Source organism: Strix uralensis, chromosome Z (assembly GCF_047716275.1).
Source record: "Strix uralensis isolate ZFMK-TIS-50842 chromosome Z, bStrUra1, whole genome shotgun sequence".
In the NCBI taxonomy this organism is placed as follows: Eukaryota; Metazoa; Chordata; class Aves; order Strigiformes; family Strigidae; genus Strix; species Strix uralensis.
Window position 1 is genome coordinate 36,698,540 of NC_134012.1, and position 26,737 is coordinate 36,725,276.

At 39.7% G+C, this 26,737-nt stretch overlaps 1 protein-coding gene across 1 annotated transcript in view; it reads left to right on the plus strand.

Annotated features, from left to right (window-relative positions):
- ADAMTSL1 (ADAMTS like 1) overlaps nt 1-26,737 on the plus strand; it is a 215,875-nt gene that overhangs the window by 36,789 nt on the left and 152,349 nt on the right. Inside the window, exons 3-4 of the mRNA XM_074855478.1 lie at nt 5,185-5,230; nt 19,815-20,051. Of these exons, the coding sequence (XP_074711579.1) occupies nt 5,185-5,230; nt 19,815-20,051 (283 nt within the window). The remainder of the gene's footprint in view (nt 1-5,184; nt 5,231-19,814; nt 20,052-26,737) is intronic.

Consider the following 26,737-nt stretch of genomic DNA (forward strand, 5'->3'; position numbering starts at 1 on the left):
TGACCCCATTTACTGTAACTCTTTGAACTTGACCCATCAGTCAGTTGTTCACCTAATGTATTATGGACTTGTCTAGCTGTGTGCTGGACATGTTGTCCAGAAGGATAGTGTGAGAGACAGTATCAAAAGCTTTGCTAAAATCCAAAAACCCCATATCTACTGGCTTCCCCTGGTCAACTAGATGGGTGACCTTGTCACAAAAGGACATTAAGTTGGTTAAATGGGACTTTCCCCTCATGATCACATCTTCAACCCCAACTCTCTCAGTCTTTCTTCGTAGGAGAGGTGTTTCCGCCCTCTGATCATTTTTGTGGCCCTCCTCTGGATCTGCTCTACCAAGCTCAATGTCTGCCTTGTACTGGGGACCCCAGAGCTGGATGCTGTACTCCAGGTGGGGTCTCAGCAGAGTTGAGTAGAGGGGGACAATCACCTCCCTTGACCTGCTGGCCATGCTTCTTTTTATGTAGCCCAGGATAATATTGGCTTTCTAAGCTGCAAGCCCATGTTGCCAGCTCGTATCTAATTTTTCATCCACCAGTATCCCAAATCCTTCTCTGCAGGGCTGCTCATTATTTATGCAAAAAGTAGGTCTTTGGTGGCCACAGATCAGTACCCATGTTTTTATTTGCCTACCCAGCTTCCTGTGTGTGGTGACTCAAATTGGTATTTTGCCTCCTGGTTGTTTATTTTTTTACTCCTGCAGAAAGAGTATTCATATGATCTGTAACTAAATTTGCCAAGGAAAGTTGGCTTGTCTATCCATGTCCACTTTTCTTGTCTCAAAGTTAACTATTCCTGTAATACTTCTGTTGTTTCACTATTTGAACAAGGTGCAGAAGTCTGTAGGAGACAGTCTCCTAAGGAATGAAAGATTTTTACAGTTGCAACATCAAGCTGCATGGCAAAACATACCAGTGCATCTGCACAACCTGTTGTGGCAGGCAAGGTGCTTATTAACAAAAGTCTGTGGAAAAATGTTTATGCATAATTTCAATTTATTGTCAATTGAATAATCTGGACATGAAGTTGGGCAGACCTGACAAGACAGTTTGAAAAAGTGAACTCATAAAGTCAATGCAGTCCTGATGTGTCCTCCTTTTTCATAACAATTTGGTGTCCATGGCCTTCCCTCCTGTTTCCTTTATGGAAAAAGGGATGTGCTTAAAAAATAAGAGACTCTCTTTTCCCCAGAGGACAAACACAGATACTGTACTGAGGATGAGAGGGGGTCATAATACTGTGCAACATTTGAGAAAGAGGTAAGAGGAACACGGTGAGGAAAGAGAGATGCAAGATGGTGTTTAAGAGTCGGGTTGACATAGCGCTGAGGGATATGGTGTAGTTGGAAACTGTCAGTGTTAGGTTAACGGTTGGGCTAGATGATCTTCAAGGTCCTTTCCAACCTAGATGATTCTGTGATTCTGTGATTCTGTGTTACTGTGTGTGTAGCATGGCCTCATGCCTTCTGGCACCAGGGGAAGGGGAGGGCTGATGCAGCCTGCCTAAGATCTCATGGGAGGAGGAAGGCCCACAGCATACTTTTCTCACAGGTACAGTGCAGAAACTAGAACCTGTCCCAGAAAAGTGGTTATCAAAGGGTGTGAAAATAAAGAGGAACGAAAATTGTCCAATATTACATAAACTTTCAAACCCCTGTAGTGAACAGTTGCATCACAATTCACATCCAGAAAAATAACCCACTTTTGGCTCATAGTTGCTTGCTTATTTGGAGACTTGTTTCTTAAGAAAAGCATTTCAAACTTTGATGACTGCTGAGAGTGGCAGGAGTGGATGAGATCCTCCTCTGCAAATCTCTTTCATCATCTTTGGTAATTACAGATAAAGGCAATTTTGGCATGAGATTGCTATTCTTTCTGACATGGATTATTGCAAGGCTTCTAACTCTAGCTGAGCACAAATACACATCTACTTTAGACCTTTGAGGGGGGGACTTGAACTAAGTCCCTCTACAAACTGGAGCCTGGAGAAATAAATACCAGGGTTTTGGGTTGTTTACATTAAGAGAAGTGAATATTTTAATATATTAAAAATTGTTAATGTCTTTCAGAAACTTTACTGAAAACAAGTGACTAGGTTTGAAGAATGAAACATTATTCCCAATAGCTTGCTTTTCTTTCATATTCACATGATAATAATTGCCTGTCAAGCGAAACCCTCAGCTACCTTTTTCCTCTGCAAAATCCCCTGCAGTGTATAGATAACAGAGAAGACTTAGAAGTACCTCTTACTGCTCCCACTCTTTGTGTGCTCTCTAAGACAAAGTTGCCATTTTGGGTGACTTCTACTTTTTCCAACAGACTGTATGTACTCCTTGTTGATATGAGTTCTCATTTATACGCTGCAGAAGTCACAGGATGTGCGGTGACTGTATCATCTCATAACATGGTTTTACTAATCCACTGTGGTCCTTCCTTGCATGTTAAATGCTCTGTGCTGTGGCATTCTGCAAAGAATCCACACTGAGATATGGGACCTGTACCATTAATTTGAACCCTGCCTAGAGGAGAAAACTTAGTCTGGCCTGATATCATGCAGAATGCTGTGTGTTTCACTTTAACAGGATTACGTTCACTAGATGATTACAGCTCCCCTATTTTAAGCATAGACAAGCACAGAAACAGAATTTACTTTTAAAAATCAAAATTTATGCCCCCCAAAAGCTGCTCTTTAAATTTTATTTTCAGATTCTTTTTAGCCATCTTTTTTTTTTCTACAAATCATATGGCTTTGAATCCAAAAGTAGATACTTGTGATGATTCATGAACACTAGGACCCACTCTTGCAAAACTCCCCTTGTCCCCTCTCCCAGCCCATATTTGGAATTTTGCTGTTTAAGCTCATTAGTCTCCCAGTTACCACCCATCAAACAAAAGCAGGCAAACCACTTTTAGCCTGAGTTGGTGCATTTTCACAATAGATTTGCAGAATAGTTTGTGTCTCACATCTATGCTGCTTCAGGACAATATTCCAGATTCTCTTAAATTCAAGTATCTACTTTTGCAACAGAACTATTCAGATTTTTCTTCCAGTTTCACTCCTTTGGCTAATGGCCAGGGTTGTTCAGAAATGGAGTTCTGTTGCACATGTCTAATCAACGTACCTATTCTTTTTTCCCTAATGCAAAGAATAAGCAAAAAGTAAGTGTTTTTTCATTTTAAAACAGACAATATGAAGAAACTGTGAAAAGAAGAAGAAACTGTGAGGCAGATGATAGAAGTTTAAATTTCCCTGGCAGTGCAGTGATTCTGAGGTTAATAAATTGCGATAATTGAAATTGTGGTAACAGCAGGTCTGTGTGAAGCAAAGGGATGTCTGATGGGTTGTATAGCATTTCTCAGAGACAGATGGGGCAGTATCAAGCTTGCTGAACAAGCTGTCATAGTGGTGTACAAGGCCTGCACTAGAACAGCCTACATGCTGTATAATACAATTTTTTCTTTGCTACTGATTGGTGTAAGTCAAGAGTCTCTCTATTGAGTGTAACGGTGTGTAAACAACATTGACGTGCACCACAGTCTCTCTACCAGCTTGTCTATATTGTTCAGGAATGACTGGGATAGTGGGGGAGTTGCTTGGGTTTTCTTTTTTGTTTTTTAGTTCATAACATATTGTGAATATAATTTTTATTATTGTACTGCTAAAACTGTTTTTTTCTAGTGTTACATACTCTGTGTATACTTTTCACTTCTGTGCATGTTTGCAATGATCAAAATTTACTTGAGTTAATTATATAACGTTACAAAACCATTGAATTAATCATACTCCTATTATGCTTTTAGCAGCATTCTTTATATGTCAAATGCTATACAACTGAATATGTTGTCTTTATGCTTACATTTCTTCTGAAAAAGTAATAGGGTTTATTTACTTGTCTATGTCTTTTGTGATCATTTATACCCCTGTGATATGTTTGCAAAACTGTGTTTTACTCTGATTTTGTACTCACATAGGTGTAGATGACTGCTGGAGGAATTTCACAATTAAGTCTTGTGAATAAAGATGGGAAAAAGGATGACTTTAATAATTTAAAGGAAATCTGTTCAGTTTGTTTTAGAGTTAACTCAGTATGGAAAAAGATTTTTCTGTTTTTAAAAAATGAAGGAAAAAAGAATGACACAAATACATGCAGATGCTGTCCTTTCTCTTGGATAGTTCAAAATGGTTTGGATTTAAAAATTCAGTCTTGGCAGGCATTTAGTTCTCAAGGAATGTGTGCTTCTGGCCAAAAAAGAAGGGAAAAAAAGTTGTGAAATTAAAAAAATTAAAAATGTAAGGAATCCTATTATTTTGAAGGATAATCTTTAAAAGCCAAACCCTGCATTCTGACTTGAACTGAGGACCTCCATCAAATATGCAGTCTGAACTTATAAAACACGTGAAACTTCACCTAAGATCAAATACTCGGAATGCACACTGCTGAGTGTTAAAAAGATATCTGGGTGTTGACCTTTCATCTGGGAGCCCTGCCAGAATCAGAGCTGGTATGGGTCTGCTGTGGGGGAAAAGGAGGAGAGCCATGGAGAGCACACGTCAGGGCACGTGCTCTTCTTGACCTCTGCTGGGCCCAGCTGCTCTTTGGATGCTGTTCTGCATCAGGGATCAGGGAGCAGTGAAGGGCTGGTGGATCAAGGGGAAGTTTTAGCCTCTCCTTCTGCCCTCATATCAAATTGGGAAAATTTCAACTTGTCATTTCACGCTGCTGTAGTCAAGCTTCCTTCCTCCCAATGCGTTGGTTGCTCCCCAGCCAGAAAAGCCCAGCTGCTCTGACTGTATCAATGCTGAGGTGTGTGCCTGGGTAGACGCAGAGCTGTGCCCTTGTGAAATCACTGTGGGTAGCTGGGAGACATGGGGCATTATTAATGTGATTCAGATGTTGATTTCCAGCTAAGTTCTATACTCTGACTTCCAACCTCATTTATAAACTGATGCCACCCTCTAGAAACTCATTTTTAAAGCAAAGGTAGGAAACTGAGGAGTTGTAGAATTCAAACCTCAGTGCACATATAGGGACAGAGAGCCCTTTACTCTGGGGAAGAGGGTTGGTGGGAGATTTGGTGATTAGAGGTCTTTGTAGAAAAGATGCTGACACAGTAAACATTATGTGTTTGCTTTTTATATTCAGCTATTAATGGTTTGGGGTTTGTTTTTAATTTTTGGACACAGGATCTGTGAAGGGCGAAACATCCGGTACAGGACGTGCAGCAATGTGGTAAGTGAAGTACAGCTTTGACAGTCACATCCATATTATATAAAATAATTTAGTAATGTGATAGTGAGGGTACTGTAGCTATCTAAACTGCCTTCATACCAGAATGACTGTGAGCAAACCTTTGTCAGTTTCTTGAAAAACTGGAGAGATTATGGCATAGCATGATGCTAAAACTGTTTGGAAGGGATTGCAGTCACAGCCTTTCCAAAGAGAGTGTTGGTGAAACTTCAGAGTTGCTTTTTACAACCCCCCGGGCAGAATCAAGACCACTCATGCTCCCAGTATTACTTTGGTAACCAGCTGGTTCACACTGGGCAGTCTGTCAGGCTAGATGATTAAGCTGTTAAGGATTGAAGACAAGTTAGTAAGAGATGTTTTTGTTCACTTGTGCCCTCCCAGCATTGGAATTCTGTTGCATGTCTTAGAAAAGCAGTTTTAGGTAGCCTGCACCAGTGTTTTGGCCTTTCCAAAGGCTCTTGCTTGTTTTTTATATATGATGAATACAGTTTTCAATACAATAAAATAAATACATATTTCAATACAGTAAACTTTTAACTTCTCTGCTCACCAAAGTGGAAGTGTGTGTTTTCACTGGTGAAAATGGAAATAAAGACTTTCATACGGAAAGTTTTATTGGATGCCAAGAATAGTAAAAGTTCTCAAATTACATGGAGAAATGTCAATTTTACCAGTAAAGATGGAAAATGAAATCAAATGTGCACTGGGCCAAGCTTTCTCATGCCTGATAGGGACATACTCAGAAGCCTTTCAATAGGTGCTTTGTCTAAAAAGGTTTAAAAGTTTAAGCTAAAAAAATGAATATGTTCCCTCATATTTAGCTTATATTTTCTTCAATAGACCACAGTTCATAATGAAAGAAACTGCTTCTATCTGAGTTGTAGACTCCCATTGCAGTAAGATTTCTCACAGTTCTTTCTCTGAAATTTGTTCTGGGTGTATTCTTTGGGTTCCTGAAATTTCTCATCACTCTAGACATCTGCTTTGCTAACTGAAAACAACTAGAGTAGTCAATAAATATGTCTACTGCTGAATAACAGTCTGGTTTCTACCTCTGAGGCATTTAGGCTACACTGCTACCATGGAGGGAATGGGAAGGTTGATTTGTGCCAGTCAAGTTGCATGCTGTAGCTCTGTGGAATAGGACACAAAAAGGAAAAAAAAGGGCAAACAACTATTAAAGGCTAATTGGTCTACAATTAGACCCATCAGTTTTGTTTTGGTTAGTGAATGTCTGCATGTTAAGACAGTCACCTTCCTTCTTCCTGTGGAAGGTGCCCCTGCCCACAGCAGAGGGGTTGGAACTAGATGATCTTTAAGGTGTCTTCCAACCCAAACTATTCTATGATTCTGACCTGCCTTTGTGTATGCTAAGAGCAGTGAGACAAACTAGCATCCTGCTCTGCTGCCATTAGCTGTTCCTGGATCACCCTAATGATTTTAACGATTGGACTAGATGATCTTCAAGGTCCTTTCCAACCTAGATGATTCTGTGATTCTGTAATGAGAGGTTGGGGTATTACCTGTGTTGCAAGCCTTATTTTGGAATCATTGATCTTAACTTTTCAAGATAAGGAATAATTTTTTTAATGTTATTTTTAGCTTATGTTCTGTTTTAGAAATGTGCATCTGAACAGTTTTCTTTCAAAATAAAATCTTGCATAGTTTTTTCAGGCAATTCATTTACATACCTTGTATTTGGCCATACTAGCTCCAGACTTTCCAACATGCCAGTGAGGCATGCAGCTGCAGAACTCACTTAATTAGTTCATACCAAATAATCCAAACTGAAACTTTCAAAGGGCTTTACTATGCTGAAATCAGTGACAGTTTTACCACTGAATTATGAAGACCCAGGACTACATTTATGAATTTAACCTCTTTTTTTTTTCAGAGAGGGTAAAGAATGGATTTGCTACATTGCTCTTTTCCTTAGGAAAAGGATGAAATGAGTTTTCATTTGTTTGGTTTTGGTACACTTGCAAAACTAGTAATAAATCAAACTATTCTCAAGCTTCTGACTGCATCTACTTTGACCGGCCATTCAAATATGGCTTTATGTCATAAGGACAGTACTTGGTTGTATTCATTTTGCAGGCACTTGATTTTGGGGGAAAGTATTTTCTATTTTTAAAGTATGTTGAGTCTTTGATTCAGATGTTACGCACTTCCACTTATCATATTTACTAATCTGAGATACCATGCACCAGTATCACAACATCAGCCATTGCAAGGGCACTGCCACCATGATCAGCATCAGAACTTGTGGTAGGATCCTGCCACAGCCTTGGTGGTCCTCAGCCTAGTGTTTCTGGGGCTAGGTACCACTTTGAAGTACCTTGTGCTGCATCAGTGGAAATGTAAAGCAGTCTGGGAACCCCAGACGTGCATCTCTGCACTGAAATCCATTCTGTTACTGAATTGTGCAGCTGTACCACTGAAATACTGTTTGTCTCTTTCAGAATAGTAAAAAAAAAAATCGTATACTTTCTCTGCTGTCTTTGTCTCCAAAATCCAAGGGGACATACACACAAATTTGGCCTTGGAAACCATTCATTAACCCCATGGCTTGTCATGGAATTCTGCACTGGAAAAGGCACACAATATTGTGTGTATTTTTGTTAACTCAGATTTCGTCTTTTAAGGTTTCATGCACAAAGACACTGAAAATTAGGAGAATGGAGCCCCAGGCTCAGTGAGACCTACATTTTCATCTGTTAGATGACAGTCTGTTGCTTTAAGGGAAGATGAGAACAAATCCCCTCATTCCACCCCTGTAAATGAAGCTAGCTGTCATGCATTGTGAAAAATTCCTTTTTGATTCTTGTGGCAATCAGTGAGTCCTGAAATACAAACTTTCGTTACCATTATCTTGCATATAACTTGAGGACTGATGTTACTGTTCATAAAATAACCAATCTTTTTATTTTCTGCAAGCTGTCTGTCTGTAAACTGACGTGTTTTTGTTCGTATGACTGTCCTCTTACAGGAAAGGATGGGTAGTCACATATACTAAAAGCAAATTCTTTATTTTAAGGGTGGAATTGGAGAATGGGAAGAATACTTCTTGGAGTCTGGCAGTGAACACGTTTTCTTAGGCACTATCATTTGCAAGATTTTGCTACAGCTGGTTTTAATTCATCCTGAAATTAAATTATGGGGGTCGGGGCGGGGGGGGGGTGGGGGGGTGGGAAGGATGAGATAAAGAAAAAGAGAGACAAAGGGGAGAGAGTGGTGCGTCTGTTTTTTCAGTGACCTGTTATTATTCTAGAGATGCTGAACCATTTTGCATAGTATAGACTGTAAGAGAGACTGATACTGCTGTCTGAGCTTCTGAGCAGTACTTAACAGAACAAGTCCAGTCCAGTATGTTCACCACTTGCATTGCCTGGTGTTGATCAGAAACTGGAAAGATTATGGTTATGAAGCCATATGTATAAATACTAAAAGAAGGAATGAGGGAATCTGAAGATGATTTAGGGTTGAATTGCATCTGCTTTTTTTTCTTTTTTGCTATTCATATTGACTCCAAGTATGTTTCCAGACATTTAGAATATAATCATGGAGGGGAGAGAGGGAGTAATTTGAATGCAATGAAAACATGTTTTTGTATCTAGCTGGGTTGTTATACTAAACACTATGCAAAATAAACAAAAATATTTCCAAACTGTGAGTAGGATTTTTTTTACTAGTTCCTTTTTTTTCCCCAAGCTAGCATGCTCCCTGTTCCTTCTTCTAGGCACATTCTTAGTTGCCAGGTTCTCTCCAGCTTTTTACCAGGGTATCATGTCACCTCATTTGCCCTTTCTCTTTTTCAATCCTTCTGTCACTGTGTTGTTTCTTGCTTTCTCTTCCCCTATTCACATGAAAAACTATCTGAAGGATGTTTGTTGGAATGTGTTCTTCATGTGTCTTCATGCCTTCTCTCTTCATTCTCCTCCATTATCAACCCTCTTTTTGTGACTGAAAATATTTTTATTTTCCCTGATATTTTTCCTTTTATTCCACTGTTTTCTGAATCAGACCAGAAAAAAAAATGAGATGCATAAGACTGGCACTTCATTCCCAAAGGACTTTACTTTTCATATTTACTTGCTTATACCTGCCAGCATGATGAGGAACACTACATATGAAGCTGATCTTGAGATTTTGCTGTTTGACATGAAAACAGATGATGCTGGAAGCTGCACAATGTTACTAGCTCATTTGACAAGGTTTAGAACAGTTCCCTTAAGCCTAGGATAAAATTTGTAGATAATGGCTATACCACATTAATCAAAGCACCAAAACCTGTAAACACGACCTGCAGCTCTTTTTTATATATACCTCACTTTCTTCACTTGACTGAAATACCAGCTGTAACGACATCCTCCATTTTTTGACAAGCTACTTCCATCCCTGTTTCTTACCAGCTCATACTACATTTTTGTACACACTAGCACTGATATTGCCCATCTCACTTTCAACAAAATGACACTATCTTCTTTCAAGGCACCAAAGCCCAACCAGTTGGAAACTGTCAAACCTAAACTTCCATAAAAGTGCATAATTCTCAGAAGCATTGGCTTCTGTGAATGAGAAGCGTCAGCTTCTGTGTATGAGAAGCATCATCACCAGGTAGGATATTTTCAGAGCTACAAAAATGATTAGGATTTAGTTTTTCTACCTTCTGGTGGCCAGAAATGCCATGCGAAGTCTTTTGCAATCAAACATCCCAGTTTGCATTTTGCAGTAATTTACTTTTTTTTAATAAAGTATAAGCACTACACCTATCTCCTTACTAACACCAGATTTACTTAATGTCAGTTTACTTTTTAAGTGGAAATTCTTCCAAACTCAGATCATTTATTGTCACCACAGTCTGTTCCTCAAAATGGTGGATTTTATTAACTACCATCTTATTTCCGAATGGGTGCATTTTAAAACCCCAGTCTGTCATCTAGGAGTTATTTCTTCGAACTTAGAAACAACTGCTTTTAGTATATTGCTAATGGTAGCAGCACTGACTTCTGGATTTTCTATCTTCTCAGCAAGCGAACCTGTGAATCTTTGAATATTAAAAAATAGAACAAAAAAAACCCCACTGCTGCCATTCTGTGTAAATGCATCAAGAATCTTTGTAGACCAAACAATGTGAATCACTTCCATGACAGTGGCATCTCAGGACTCTTCAGGACTCTGGATGATTCATAGAATAAATTCAATATTGCTGATAATGATAATTTTGTTTTATTTGAATATCTCTTTTTGATCTGCCAAGGTGGCACCCGTGGTGCTTTTAGGAAAGTGTACTCTAATACCATGTACTTGTATTAGTTTTTGACTGAAATATTTGGAAGTTTTTCAAGATGAAGTGCAAGTTACTGTATCTAGTTTAAGCACTTCACTTTAAAAGGTATGAACAAACAAAAATTTTAAAACAGCAGGAGAATGGAATTATTTGCCAAAAATGAGGACATTCTTTGAAAAAAAACCCAAACATTTTTTGTCAAAAATAGTTTTTATAAATATTTCTAATGACAAATATTCATGGAGATATACATTTGTACTTCATTGACTGTTTTAGCTCTCATCTTCACTCCATGTTTATTCCATACAGAGTAGAAGCATTTGCTGATATTCCCCAGTTTACTTTGTTCATATTATTTCTCTCATGCTTCTCTGTCAGACATTGCAGTGTCTTGGGGTCGTCAGAGAAAGCTATAGTATGAGCCCCTCTCGACCTAAGCAGCTAAGCCTGATCATAACCTATTTAGAAGTTCACAGGAGCAGACTAGTGAAAAGCCTGGCTGCAAGAAACTTAATTCAAATAGGGCATTCAACAAGACTTCAAGGCTGAGTGGAGTTTCTGTTAAATCCCTAGATCTCCTAATCTCTTTACTTTTATCTGAAGTTCTTATTTAGTGTTGGGCAAGCCCCTGCTTGAGAACCTCAGGCTTTCTTTCTCAGTAGGGAAATGGTGCAGCTGAAATGCCATGTGTACTTCATGGAACTGGTTCAATAAGCTGTTCTGTCAGATGCTGCACAGAGTAGTCCAGTTAGTAATTTTTTGCACAGAGGAAAATCTCCAGGTATAGTAAATAATTTTTGGCCTCTGCAAATATACAAGCACATATATTGTAAACTGTTTTAAGGTTCCTCAACTGTTTCTACCTGTCACAGCTTAGATATGATCTTCCACATTTCACCCACTAAGTAAACTTTAAAAAGCCTGACCCTCTTTTGTGCCATGAAATCTGATCTCCCTGTCACCATCAAGGGACATCTGGGATTCATCTTATCTTTTCCACTGGTTTGTTGATTAATAGAAATTGTTTTGAATGAGATTCAAACATGGCAAAATTCCATGGCCTTTAGGAAGGGTCAAATAGGAGGTCAAGTTTAAAAAAAAATTTTGGATGTGAGGAAGCAAATGAAGCCATACTAATGTAGCCAGCATTAGGTGCCTAAGAGGTGAAGATGAAAGTCCTGTGTTTATTTCAAAATAGGTTTCATACATCAGAGGGGCTTCTGATCATCTTTAAAATGATATATATTTTCATTGCAGTGAAGGAAATCTTGACCTGATAGGATGAATGGAGATCATAGGTATCCAGGACAGGCTCAATGTCTCAGGAATATCTCAAGACCCTTCACAAGCTAAAGGTCATGAAACAGCCATCTAGGACTCACAGAGTTAGAGGAGGAACAGTTGTTTCCTATTCACTGGAAATTTTCTTCCCGAAAATGTCTTAATGTGTAGGAAGCTTGAAGATAAATGGACTTAGATGAGACTTTCAAGTTTATTAGTTCTTTCTGATTCTTCAAGGAGTGCAATGGCAGCAGTTCCTCATGTCTGCAGGGGCCCACAGATAATTTCCAAAAGAAAACAAAACTGGTAAGGTTTGAATATAGCACCAAAGCTGTAGTAACCTGAAGCAAGACTCTAGTGGTTTTGCAGCCAGATGCCAGTGCTGCCACATGTTCCAAGCCAAACAAAGGCCACGCGGATGTGGTTAGAAAAATAGCTTACAGAACTACATAACCCATGCAGAGATATGCTACCTTGGGTTCACTGCTACACTGACCTGTGACTTCTGGCTGCCTCAGAGTCTGGGCACACCATTGTCTGTCAGTCTGTTGTGCAAGTAAACAAACTGCATACTGTTAGATCGTTTCCAGGATCAGACCCTTAGGTGGAGTGAAATGTAACTTCACTCAGGCCAGTGAAGCAGTGCTAGCTGGCAGCTGTAGAGGATCCCCTTCTACCAAGACACCATGCACATACTGAAAGCAGGCTGATTTTTTAAAAGGGGAAAAGACTTTGTGGAGCAAGAGTCTACAGTTTCTCCTGTCCTGGAGCCAACACTGCAGATATGAGTCACAGGGAGACTGCCTCAAGACAGCAAATTCTCTTACCTAAAGATGTGCAAAGTGTTTAGAAGAAAATAGCAATTTACTGCTTGAACAAATGTGCAACAAAACACTGGCTTTGCCTTATCTGTTAGTTCAGCAACTAGAATGCTCATTTATAGGCTCTGAGCTTATATCTGTCTTTCATTATATGATTGCACGAAGCCCAGCATGAAGAGGCTCTGATCCCCACTGACATATAATACAAACAATAAATACTAAGTTTAAAAATCAAGAAAAAAACCATGAACACGAGATTAATAAGCAGTTACAAGTTCTGTACAGTTCCTACTTTTTCAGTCTCAGTGACCTGTGTCTAATGATGGGTAAAATGTCTTTGTTAACTGGGGGGAAGGTTCCCCTCTGAGGGAAGGGGATCTTCAAGGCCTTCGGGTAGATTTAGGATTCAGGATTTCAGTAGTAGAGAAGTGTTGGTCCAGACCATGACCGTCTTTCGTATCTGCATGCCAAAATAAGTATGCATGTCTGCGTTTCTGACTGTTTGAATGTATTCTTTGAATGGCTTCAAGTTTCACATGAAAACTTACTTAAACACAAGCTCTACTATTTAAATCCATTGTTTTATTTTGATCATGATATCAAAGACTTGAAGTATTTAACGTTGGTCCTGGTCACCTGCCGTGTCCTGAAAGCCTGTTATGTTGACTGTACCTTTTTTCTTTCTTTGATTTAAAAATAAAATTCAACACAACAAACATAGCATTGAATACTCTACAAAGCAGGATTATGAACTTTTATGTCATGTGCTTTATTGGGCCTTTCTGTCTTTGTAAAAATAAAGCTATTGCAAGCCAGGAAGTTTTGAAGGTAGAGCCAAGCTTGAACCAAACAAGAGAGTTGGCTTGGATCTCTGCAACAAGCCTAAGCCAAGCCAATAGACCTGACTGTATTCATTTATGGTTATGGAGAGAAAATATCAGAGAAGGGTATGCAGCAGAAGATTTTGTGGCAGGAAGTAAGGCCACAGTGTTCCTCTTTGCATGTCTTTATTTGAAAATAGAGCTAAACCAGATCTTGGGTCAAACTGTAACTGTTTTGTTCATCCTTTGTTTAAAAGCAGAACTTAAAGACCAGTTTTTCTCTAATTACACAGCTACAGAGGAATAATGATTTTTCCACATATTTTTCTGCTCTCTTCACTCCAGTCTTTGTCCTCTATCAGTAGTTTGTCCAGATCACAAAAAGGGCCTGATTGCCTCTAAGATTTTCTGAAGATTTTAAAATCAAACTGAAATACTTCCAACACTTACTGGGTTTTTTATCTTCCATAACATATTAAGAGAAAAAATGTCTGCTGTTTAAGTCCTCCAGCAGTAAAATTCCAATTACGAGACTGGACTTTCAACCTCCACTTTCAAAAACGATGAATGAGCTCTGGATTATTGCTCTTTGATACATACTTTTCTAGAGCAAGGTTTAGCCAAAATCCTTTTTTTCTCTTACGCCTTAATCCATTTAACCTTTTATAGCAGGGGCACTATTCCCTTGTACCTAGACAGCAGAAGTTTGACTTCAGTTTGACCCATTATTTTGCGCTGCATCACACTCAAATACAAAGCAAATTAACTGAAAATTTGCTCTTATGCTACAAAACAAATTAGCTGAAGACGTGTGGCTTAAGCTGATGGCTTGTATGTGTGTGTAGTTCACTATAAGAAATGTTTGGAGGGGTGTGATCCAACATTATTCAACTTTCAAACAAAACGGGCATAACCACATTCTGCCAATTTGCTTCAAAAGGAGATTTGAAAGCTTGATTTTTAAGACATGTTTTATTTTAGATCTTAATAATAAACAATGATCTTTTCATGTTATAAACTGACATGCAGCCCCCATGTCATTCGTATTGAAAGCTGTAATAATCTGCCCTATTTAAAAGAAGCAGAAATAGGTTACTGAATAAAGGTGCAGAAGAAGACCTGAGAAACAGAGGTGATTATTTAAACCTGCTATTTTGCCTCAATAGCAGCGAGACATTCCTAGCTGGGAGGATAGGACATCTGTGTATAAGGTTGTCATTAATGATAACTGAATTTCTATAAGATGAAGTAGTTTGAAGACAGAGAATACAGGTATCTTATAAGGATATTGAATAATTACATGGTTGTATATACATCAAAGTCCTTCCCTATCAAGTCTGTGGCAGTTGGAGGCCAATTAGGGCACAGCGATCATGAAATAATAGAGTTCTCTGTTCTTAGACAGGCCAGGAGAGGAGGAAGCAGAACTGACATCCTGGACTTCCAAAGGGCTGACTTTGTCTCGTTTGGGCACCTGCTTGACAGGATCCCTTGGGAGATGATCCTGAAGGGTATAGGGGTCCAGGAAGGCTGGGCACTCTTTAAGAAGGAAGTGTTAATGGCTCAGGAGCAGGCAGTCCCCAGGTGCTGTAAGAGAAGCCAGCAACAGAGAAGACCACCCTGACTGAACAGGGAGCTTTGGCTGCAACTCAGGGAGAAAAGGAGAGTTTACGGCCTTTAGAAGAACGAGCAAGTCACTCACAACGATTACAAAGATGCTGTGAGGCTATGCAGGGTGGAAATCGGAGGTCTAAAGCCCAGCTGGAAATTAATCTGACGTCAGCAATCAAGGACAACAAGAAATGTTTCTATAAGTACGTGAGCATCAAAAGAAAGAGCAGGGAGAGCCTCCATCCCCTGCTAGATGCAGGAGGAAACAGGCTAACAAGTGATGGGGAAAAGGCTGAGGTGCTTAATGCCTTCTTTGCCCCAGTCTTTAATAACAAGACTAGTTGTATTGAGGGAGTCAAGCCTCCTCAGCCAGAGGACAGAGACTGGGAGAACGACTCCCCCGCAATCCAGGAGGAGATAGTCAGTGACCTACTGCATCACATAGACATACACAAGTCTATGGGACCGGATGGGATACAGCCGAGGGTGCTGAAGGAGCTGGCTGGGGTACTCGCCAAGCTGCTTTCCATCATTTACCAGCAGTCCTGGCTGACCGGGGAGGTCCCGACAGATTGGAAAGTGGCCAATGTGAGGCCCATCTATAAGAAGGGTCAGAAGGATGATCCGGGAAATTACAGGCCTGTCAGCTTGACGTCGGTGCCCAGGAAGCTGATGGAGCAGCTCATCCTGAGTACCATCACACAACACATGCGGGACAACCAGATGATCAGGCCCAGTCAGCAGGGGTTTATGAAAGGCAGGTCCTGCTTGACAAACCTGATCTCCTTCTACGAAGGGCAACCTGCTTATTGGATGAGGGAAAGGCTGTGGATGTTGTCTACCTTGACTTCAGTGAGGCCTTTGACCCTTTTCCCACAGCATTCTCCTGGCAAAACTGTCTGCTCGAGGCTTGGATGGGCACACGCTTTGCTGGGTAAAAAACTGGCTGGATGGCCGGGCCCAAAGAGTTGTGGTGAATGGAGTTAAATCCAGTTGGCGGCCAACCACGAGTGGTGTCCCCCAGGGCTCGGTTTTGGGGCCACTTCTGTTTAACATCTTTATTGATGATCTAGAGGAGGGGATTGAGTGCACCCTCAGTCAGTTTGCAGATGACACTAAGTTGTGTGGGAGTGTTGATCTGCTCGAGGGTAGGGAGGCTCTGCAGAGAGACCTGGACAGGCTGGAGCGATGGGCTAAGGCCAACTGGAGGAGTTTCAATAAGGCCAAATGGCGGGTGCTGCACTCCGGCCACAACAACCCCCAACAGTGCTACAGGCTTGGGGAGGAGTGGCTGGAGAGCTGCCAGTCAGAGAGGGACCTGGGGGTGTTGATTGACAGCTGCCTGAACATGAGCCAGCAGTGTGCCCAGGTGGCCAAGAAGGCCAGTGGCATCCTGGCTTGTGTCAAAAATAGCATGGCCAGCAGGGACAGGGAAGTGATCTTGCCCCTGTACTCGGAACTGGTGAGGCCGCACCTCGATTCCTGTGTTCAGTTTTGGGCCCCTCACTACAAAAAGGACATTGAATGACTCGAGCGTGTCCAGAGAAGGGCAACAAAGCTGGTGAAGGGTCTGGAGCACATGTTGTATGAGGAGCGGCTGAGGGAACTGGCGTGTTTAGTCTGGAGAAGAGGAGGCTGAGGGGAGACCTCATCGCCCTCTACAGCTACCTGAAAGGAGGTTGCAGAGAGCTGGGGATGAGTCTCTTTAACCAAGTAACAAGCGATAGGACAAGAGGTAATGGCCTCAAGTTGCCCCAGGGAAGGTTTAGACTAGATATTAGGAAGTATTTCTTTACAGAACGTGTTGTTAGGTGTTGGAATGAGCTGCCCAGGGAAGTGGTGGAGTCCCCATCCCTGGAGCTGTTTAAGAGTAGAGTCAACATAGCACTCGTGAATATGGTGTAGTTGAGAACTGTCAATGTTAGGTTAATGGTTGGACTAGATGATCTTCAAGGTCTTTTCCAACCTAGACGATTCTGTGATTCTGTGATTCTATAATCGACATTTATGATTCTCTACTAAAAAATGTTACAGTCCTCAAGCAAAGGGTGTAACAGGTATTCATTTCACCTGGTATTTGACCAGGTATCATTGAGGAGCAGATTTTTTTACAGCAGCAAGATGGAGGACTATGGGACCTTAATAGTCTGAGGCAGCTGTATTGCCAACATTTGCGTTTTTTCATAGAATCATAGAGTTGTTTAGGTTAGAAAAGACCTTTATGATCATCGAGTCCAACCGTTAACCTAACTCTGCCAAGTCCATGGCTAAACCATGTCCCTAAGTGCCACATTCACATGTCTTTTAAATAACTCCAGGGATGGTGAGTCAACCACTTCCCTGGGTAGCCTGTTCCAATGCTTGACAACCCTTTCAGTGAAGAAATGTTTCCTCATGTCCAATCTAAACCTCCCCTAGCACAACTTTAGGCCATTTTCTCTTGTCCTATCGCTTGTTACTTGGGAGAAGAGACCAACAGCCACCTCACTACAACATCCTTTCAGGTAGTTATAGAGAGCAATAGGGTCTCCCCTGAGCCTCCTTTTCTCTAGGCTAAGTAACCCCAGTTCTCTCAGCTGCTTCTCATAGGACTTGTTCTTTAGACCCTTCACCAGCCTTGTTGCCCTTCTTTGCATCTAAGTACCTCAGCCTTTTCCTCACCCTTTGTCACTATGTTTTCCCCTGCATCCAATAACAGATGGAGATTCTCCTTAGTATTCCTTTTGTTGCTAACGTGTTTATAGAAACATTTTTTCTTGTCTTTTATGGCAGTAGCCAAATTAAGCTCTAGTTTGGCTTCGGCCGTTCAAATTTTCTCCCTGCATAACCTCACAACATCCTTGTAGTCCTTCTGATGGGCCTGCCTCTTCTTCCAAAGGTCATAAACTCTTTTTTTTTCCCTAAGTTCCAACCAAAGCTCTCTGTTCAGCCAGGTCAGGTTGCTTTCCCTGCCAACTTGTCTTTTGGCACATTGGGACAGCCTGCTCCTGTGCCTTTAAGATTTCCTTTTTGAAGAATGTCCAGCCTTCCTGGACCAATTTGCCCTTCAGGACTACCTCCCAAGGGACTCTGTCAGCTAGTCTCCTAAACAGGCCCAAAGCCCTCCAGAAGTCCAAGGTAGCAGTTCAGCTGACCCCGCTCCTTATTTCTCCGAGAATCGAAAACTCTTGATTGCTATGCCCAAGATGGCCTTCAACCATCACATTACCCCTAAGTCCTTCTCTGTTCACAAAGAGCAGGTCCAGTGGGGTAGCTTCCCTAGTTGGCTCACTTACCAACTGTGTCAGGAAATTATCTTCCACACACTCCAGGAACCTTCTGGACTGGTTCCTCTCTGCTGCACTGTATTTCCAACAGACATTTGGTAAGTTGAAGTCACCAAGGAGAACAAGGGCTAGTGATTCTGAGAGTTCTCCCAGCTGCTTGTAGAATATTTCATCTGTCTCTTCATCCTGGTTGGGTTGTCTGTAACACTCTTACCATGATATCTGCCTTGTTGGTCTTTCCCCTGATTCTTACCCATAAATACTCAACCCTTTCATCACCATCATCAACCTCTAGAGAGTCAAAACACTTCCTAACATACAGGGCTATCCTACTGCCTCTCCTTCCTCACCTATGCCTTCTCAAGTGTTTATAGCCATCCATTGCAGCATTCCAGTTGTGTGAGTCATCCCACCATGTTTCTGTGATGGCAACTATGTCATAGTTTTCCTGCTGCGCAATGGCTTCTAGCGCCTCCTGTTTGATGTCTTTTTGTCACAGTCCTCATGATGCTTAATGTTTTTCCTAAAGCTTAGTTCCTGTATTCCTGTAATTATGTGAGAAATTCAGGTTACCTCTAAAAAACACAATCTCTAGCCTTTGTGGTTTCTTGCACAGAAAAACTTGAAATACCATTCTTCAAGGATCAAAAACTGGAAAGGAAATAAAAAGAACTCATGTTTATTTTGTCTGAAGTCGTGATTTTGAAGATCTTGCTCTCTTGAGAACCTGACTCATGGTTTTCAGTGCTACATGATGGCAAGAATGTATATGTGGGTAAGAAAAGCCTCACATTCTCATCAAGAGACTTTAAGTAGTATGAGTGGTCCTTGTTTTTTATATCAGGTGTACTAGGTTCAGAGTAGGGTTTATATGTTTCACAAACCTCCCGAATAATTAACAAAGGGGCATTTTAAAGGTCCTCCCAGTAAAATAATAGTAAGTTGCTAATTATGCGAGTTAAGAAATCTTAAATTAAAGTAAATGTGTATCACATTTTTCTGATTCTTGTTGCCCTACCAACTGATTTAGGTCATCGAGGAGAAAAAAAGCTGGTGAAGAGAGCTTAAATAAATAAACAATTAAATCATGTAATACTTTTCTCTTTCTCTTCAAACAAAGGAAAATTTGGCTGCAAGAGAGTGGCTGTGTACACACATTTCCCCACATACATGCACAAGTGAAAAGAGATTCAGCAAGAGCATTTCAGGGCCGTGATTAAGACACATACAGTGAATTTCTTATGTCCCAAACATATTTACACATGATCTTGATGTTCTTTCAATACTTTTATGGAAAGAAGAAAGAAGAGTATGACTATAGAGTTCAATTATGTGTACCTGTAGCTATTTAAATCAGTCTTCTTTGTCTAAACAGAAAAACTCTCTACATCTGGCAGCTGTGGAGTGCAGACAGATGCATGGCACTGCAACTGGCTGTCTTGAATAGACCTGCTGACCTTTTCCTCTTTTCCACAGGACTGTCCGCCAGAAGCAGGTGATTTTCGTGCCCAGCAGTGCTCAGCTCACAATGATGTCAAGTACCAGGGACAGTTTTATGAGTGGCTTCCTGTCTCTAATGACCCTGACAACCCATGTTCTCTGAAGTGCCAGGCCAGAGGAGCAGCTTTGGTTGTGGAGCTGGCACCAAAGGTTCTGGATGGGACCCGGTGCTACACTGAATCCCTGGACATGTGCATCAGTGGCTTGTGCCAGGTAAGGAGAGAAGCCCTACCCAATGCCTTTCCTCATGACTTCTCCCGTCAGATCTCTTTCATGCGCTCTCTCTCCGCCTCCATACTTGTATCATTTTAGAGTCTTCATTTTAATAGTCTGTTTTCATTCTTTTAAGTTGACTACTTCTACCTTGTTTGTAAGAGGTATACAAATGCAAAGGTTATTTTCTCACTTTATGGTGTTTCCTTGGGGTTTTTATGAGGAATGTATTCTCAGCACTAGAGCTATTGTGTTAGTTAGCTGCAGTAGCAGATCTCATTTGAAAACACCATAAAAAAATAATGTTTTAGTTTTTAATTTTGATACACCCAAGTTTTCCAAGTCTATGGAATTACACTATCTTTGAGGATTATTGCTCTCTGTAAGTCACAAACCACATAGCAGTAGATAAGGTACTAAACTGGAAAATCTGCTATTATTTGCTACAAGACTAAGCAAGCTACAATATCTCCTTGGGCCTCAGCTTCTCTGTTTGTTAAAAGTGAGATACGGGGAATTTTGTAACCATTCATTTCACTGTGCATGAAGATCTATTGATCATTCAACCAATTTATTGGCATCCTCATTTATTTTTATATTACCTTTGTGCTTTTCTTATATATTGCTACTCTTTTGAACCGATCTATGTCAGACTTTAGGCTCCTGAACTACATGTAGACTACAGGTCGATGGAGGAGAGGACATTTGCTCTATCTCTGTTAACTACTGAACACACCTGAATCTCAGAAAAGATTGAGTCCAGATTCATATTTCAGTGCCCAGTCTCCTTCAAATCTATGTAGACTTGATGTGGTTTTGGCTTTCTAGTGTATTTTCAGCCACATTATGTGCCTTTGGAAGCTTTCCTCCCTGTTTCCTTTCTCTTTGATTTTCTGTTCCGAGCCAGAAGCAGTCCAGCAGTAAATGAAACAGAGTAGGCAGTTACTGGGCTAATCTCATTTGTGATCTGAAGAAGACAATCATCTAGACCTCTTGACCTCAGCCAAATGCACAAGTTTCTCAAGACTACAGATTGCATAGTGAGACAGACTAATTCAGTCTTCTTTTGTGTTATTTAATCTTTTAGAAACTTAACTGGAGACACATGAATCTGTATGGGAAAATTATTCGAAGTATTCTGCCTATAGTGACCTGGAAATTAGGATCAGTGCATTCAGGCTCTGTGTCAGGTTGATTGCTGTTTTGGTCCAAATATGGAGCATACCTCTCCTAGAAAACCTTCCCGTGGGAACAGAGCTCATAAGCATCCACTACTAAAACAAACTCATTTGCATTCTTATGACACTTCTTACTCCTGGAAAGCTGAAGTTGGCTGAACTATTACAACTATGAAGACTGATGTTATTTCTTAACTATCTCTGTGACTAAGGTAAGTATTTTGAAAACAGACACGTACACTAGCACTAGCGTCCCTGAGGAATTTCACTTAAACTAACCCTTTCCTTATATACCGTAGAATGGTAGAATAATTTTTAATGCATAAACACAATGTATATTTTTTACGATCTTCAGCATTCAGTTTCTTCAACATTTTCTATATACCTTACAATATGGCATCATTTTTGAGGATGACCAAAAAAAAATGTAAATACAAATGCTCACGTTACGTTCCTCACAGGGAATAATTTTATATTTTTTGGCGTGTTAAATTTAAAGCAACTCAAAGTATTCTTGTCAAAATGCATCCGTGCTAGACAGCCATATCTTTATGACAGTAGAGGTACTGCATTAGAAAGTTTATAACTAGATTTGCCCTAATTGTATGCTTTAGGACAGTAGCTACTTTACTGTCTATCACAGCAGTAGCTAATACTACCTAAGTAGTCCAGAAAGGTAAACAGTGTGAAATCTGCTAGAATTAATGGTGAACGTTCTTTGAAAACAACATTCTTTTAAGGCCTCTATAAAGGGTCTTTTAAAACAATGGGAACCCGTAGTATAATGGAAGAACAAAGTGGAGCATTCTTGCTCTGTAACATTTGTGTGACTAAGCTTTCTTCTGTAAGCATAGTGAATGCATGTAAATTTCAGAGGAGACAAAATATGATCTTAGAAGTTATTTCTATGCATTTGTTGTAGTAGCTGCAGGCTACCACTTACCTAAAATCGTCAACATGTTCTAAACATAACAGTCACAGGTCCGCATACATTGTGAGAGTTCATGTGATCCTGGGGGGTTCAACAATATTTTCATGAGATGTCTCTGGAACTGCATGATTTGGGGCAGTGCAGTAGACAGCTGTAATAATACAAAGGTATGGTTTGTCACAACTGCAAAAAAAAGCAGTTTCCTGAGATTTATATTCAGTCTAAGGTCCTGAATATTAAAAATAAGTGAAATTATGTTTGTTAGCACGTTCTTTGCAAGAAGTAATTACACCATCTCAGGGATGAAGAGGTATATTTTCTGGATTGCTCAGAGCAAAACTACTGGAAGCAATTTTAAGTTTGCCATTCTAGTGGGCTTGCATTGATCCAAGTATTATATGACTGGGTCTTTATTACAGAGAAGTATATGGACTTCCATAGTATGTTATATAGTATGTACCATATATAGTATACACCCCTAGGTGTGATATTTTTACACTGCAGTTGGCAACCAAGAAAGAATTTAATGTCGTTCATCTAGAACATTTTATAAAACATATAAACATGTCTACTCAATTACAGTCTGTGCAAGAATCCTGAATTAGTAAAAGTGACATTAAGATCAGTGTATGCTTACATAGACAGTGCATTTTTCCCAGTGGCTCAAGCAATTGTGTCAACTTTCTGAACTAACCACAGGGATATTTCTTAGTATGTGAGATTTGGGCCAGCCTGTGGCCTGTTGTGTGCTCACAAGCTGTTCTGAGGTTATTAATGGCAGAAATGAAGAGCTGGTTTTATTGTCATCTATGTGCCTCAGTACTCTCTCTTGATTAAAGGGTGCTGGTTTTCACTCTCATTGGCAAATATGTATTTATTCACAAGATGCAACATTTGGAAATTACAGGATCCCTGTCTCATATTTATCCCTTCATTTTTCATGTTGTTTGGAGGTTTAGAATTAACAGTAGCTTAGTGGCATAATGTGAGTCTTTGTTTAATTACTAGTTATTGAGCTGAAGTCTTTGTTTTACGTGCTGGCCACCTACCAGTTAAAGTCAGAAGAGACTTCTGATTGTTTTCAGGACAAGCAAAGCCACCTTTGTGTGTAGAACAAGCTGTATCCCTGAATCTTTGATTCAATGAGGAGTATTGTTAGATACTCTTAAAAAGATGTTTATTTTTATTTACAGAGGTAGGGTATGAGAGAGGTTATGCAGTTACTGATTCAGACACACTTCATGGCATAAGACAGTACACATGACTGTGCCAGTTCAGGAATCATGCAAACTGTGTGTGTATTGCCTGTCCCCATATTACATAAATGTTTTATCTTCCATGAAGAGATGGGCTATATCTTGCCATTGCTGTCTGTGTAAAACACCTAAGAAATTAATGGGAATTAATTTCTGAGCATTGTTTTTAAATCCATAAGTGACAGAGATTGAGCAACGCCATTTCTCAAATTAAAAACTCTTTTTACAGTTCTTTTTATTACTTCTTAATTGTCTTGTTCCTCTTAACCATTTTAAATTCCTTTCTATATGGATATCTGTGTTATTTGGGCCCCTTTTTCCTTCTCCTTTTTTAAAGAAATAGAAATTAGTTCTCAGATGTAATCTTTAGGTCTCATTTTGAGTTACCTCATGGTACTGTATGCCCCATTGATATAATGCAACTAGCTTGAACCACCATGGTGAAGTCAATAGAATGTTCTTTAATAGAAACAGGGTTTTAATTAGGAAATGTCTGTAGGGATCCATAGAACAACACATTTTAAAACTTCCAATTTATTTTCCCTGTTTTTAAATTAAATTCCTGTACTTTAAATCCATTATTGGGCTTTTGAGGGTATAAGCAATTTCTGCATATGACAATAATGTGATAGTTAAATTGAAAGCCCTTGCTTCTAACAAGGATTTGATCTGATTTCTGGAACATCCATTTCTCAGTCATCTGAGGGGTCAGATAGACAGCTGCCACCACCCTATGTTTTCCAAGGGGCTTCTGCTCCAGAGGGATTATTCCAGACCACAGTACTATCAGAGGATTGTTGAAAATTCACCTGAAGAAAATTTCTGTCAAATTTCATTTATTTCATTATACAACATCCTGGTGAAGAACCAGCCTTATATGGTGCTCACCAAAATCATACTGCAATTTGGTAAATGCGTGGACGACTTCTCCACTTCTGTGATTGCCAATACATCTGTTTTGTTCTCTGTCACCACACATTTTTTATCCTCTCTCACCTGAGTCACTTGGTTGTGCACTGTGAGTTTCCTGATGTGTCCTCATCACTGCCTGACATATCTCTGATGGGGTGTCTCCCTTGCTTGTTCACTCAAGCTCCCCCCACACCTATTAGTGCAGCTCTCTCTTCTCTCACACTTTCACACTTCTGGTTCTAGACAAATGCCAGCCAGGTTGCAACACTAGGTAGAGGAGCATGACCCCTTATACTCTGAAAGGCCTATGCCCCAAACACCAATAATCCATGAAACCTACCGAGACTTTTACTAATGAAAACAAAACCTCCTTCCTGTTATCCAGTTTCCCTGCCACAGTCAAAAAAATGTTGGATTTCTCTCTCTGTTTCTGCTGAAGGGGAAATATTCCATTTTCATTTTTGGCTTTTTCTGTTTTCCTTATCCCTTTCACTTGTTCTTCCTGTTATCATAGTCTTCATACTTGGTTCTCTCTCAATTTAATTTTTGCCTCCTGTTTGTGTGAATTCCACAAATGTTCCTTTTGTTAACTCTGGCAAGGAAGAGCAAAAAAATCAATCTTTGCTTTCTCAGATGGGAGATCAGGGATATCCAGGCTTCTTCTATTCCAGTACTAATGGCAGAATCTTTGAGTTGTTGTATAGTGCCAGTTCAGGATTTTTTTTAAAATAACTATTATGGGGTTTATTAAATATGCAACCAGACAGTAAGATACTGTACAGTGTTTCCAAAAAGCGGGTGCCATCAATATCATAGCCAAATCCTCACCTGATGTAAATGAGTATTGCTTCCCTGAAGTCACATTCATGGACGAGGTGCTTGCAGTCTGGGTAGTCTCTTTGACTTACACATGTAGAATGGCCCTCCTCTTCTGCTATACTTTCCTCCTCCCCAGCCCAGGGATCTCAGCTTCACAAGAACCAGGAAAGTGAAAATACAGCAGTTTCCCTATCCACACAGAATCACTGCCTCCCCTCCATTCTCATGGACATTTACTCTTTACTTTTTTTTTTTTTTTTGGCCTGCAATACAAGCCACAGTGAAGTGCATAACAGCTAACTGCTGAAAGGGTGCAACTGTGTAAGTTCTCAATCAAAGGCAAAAGGTGTAATCACTGTCTCTGAAAGACAGTGTAAATTTTATTGCAAAAAACTAAAAAAAATAATATTGCTAGAATCAATAACAACATTTAGTTGAATGTTGCCTATTAAAGAGTCAAAAACAGTCTTACTATCACAAGAAATGGATATGTGTCTGCGATGTGTTAAACACCAACTAGTCTCTTATACATGCAGGTACATAAGATCTATTGACTCCTTTAAATTTCTCTGAACAAATCAAGATAAAAGAGGTCTGCTTTTGCTTTCTGCTATTTCATCATAAATCTGGAATAATTTTAGAGAAGTCTCAGACTATCCTGCTGTTGAAAAACCAACTCTGATCCTAATTGTATGAACATCTTCATTATTACTACTACTATTATTGTTGTTGTTTTTGGACCATGAAATTATTTCATATATATGATAGAATAACAGAATGAATCATATTATAGCTCTAATAACAGGATTAGATTCAATTATAAAAAAGCTGGTGATTCCTAAGAAAGTCTTTAAGTAAGTTTGTTACTACAAAAGTTTGTTCAGGGTTGGAAAAAGCACTTTTGTTTCTTCTCCCAAAACTGCCCATCTTTCTCCATTATATTGTTTCAAATTTACAGGTTGTTAATTAGAGAGCTACATCCTAGAAATGCTTGTCTTAATGTCTACTCTTTATGATAGTATTTAATTGTTCTACTATAGATATACTACCAAATACTACTAGGGGTAGTTTATAACTATTCTGATTTATTGATTCCTGAGACTTTTTCCTGCTGAGCTACATAGTGAATTCAAGTCAGCTGGCAACAAGATTAGTTTCCTTAGTTACCTTTCACAGACAGTGAATAGTACCCGTAACTAAAGTGGTCAGTCTGTGGACCCCAGTATACTATGGACACAGGCTGAAAACCACTGTTTTTTAAAAAAAATAGAAATGATTTGATAAAGTGGAATGGCTTGCTCCAGCTTCTTTATTTTTGAAGTCAGTATTGCAATAGAATTGTAGCCAATAAAACTCAGTCGAATTTCCAAAGCTATTGTTCATTTCAGACTGAGGCACTGGGTTAAGAATATCTTGCAAGAAGTGTATTGAGGATAGTTTCATACAGCTTTTTCACAAATAAAACATATTTGTTTTAAATATTAGCATTAAGTACTGTTGCTTACTATTTTTACATTACTTATCTGCTGTTATAAATCTGATAGGCAAAGAAATTGATTGTAAATTGAGATTCACCAATTCTAAAAATAT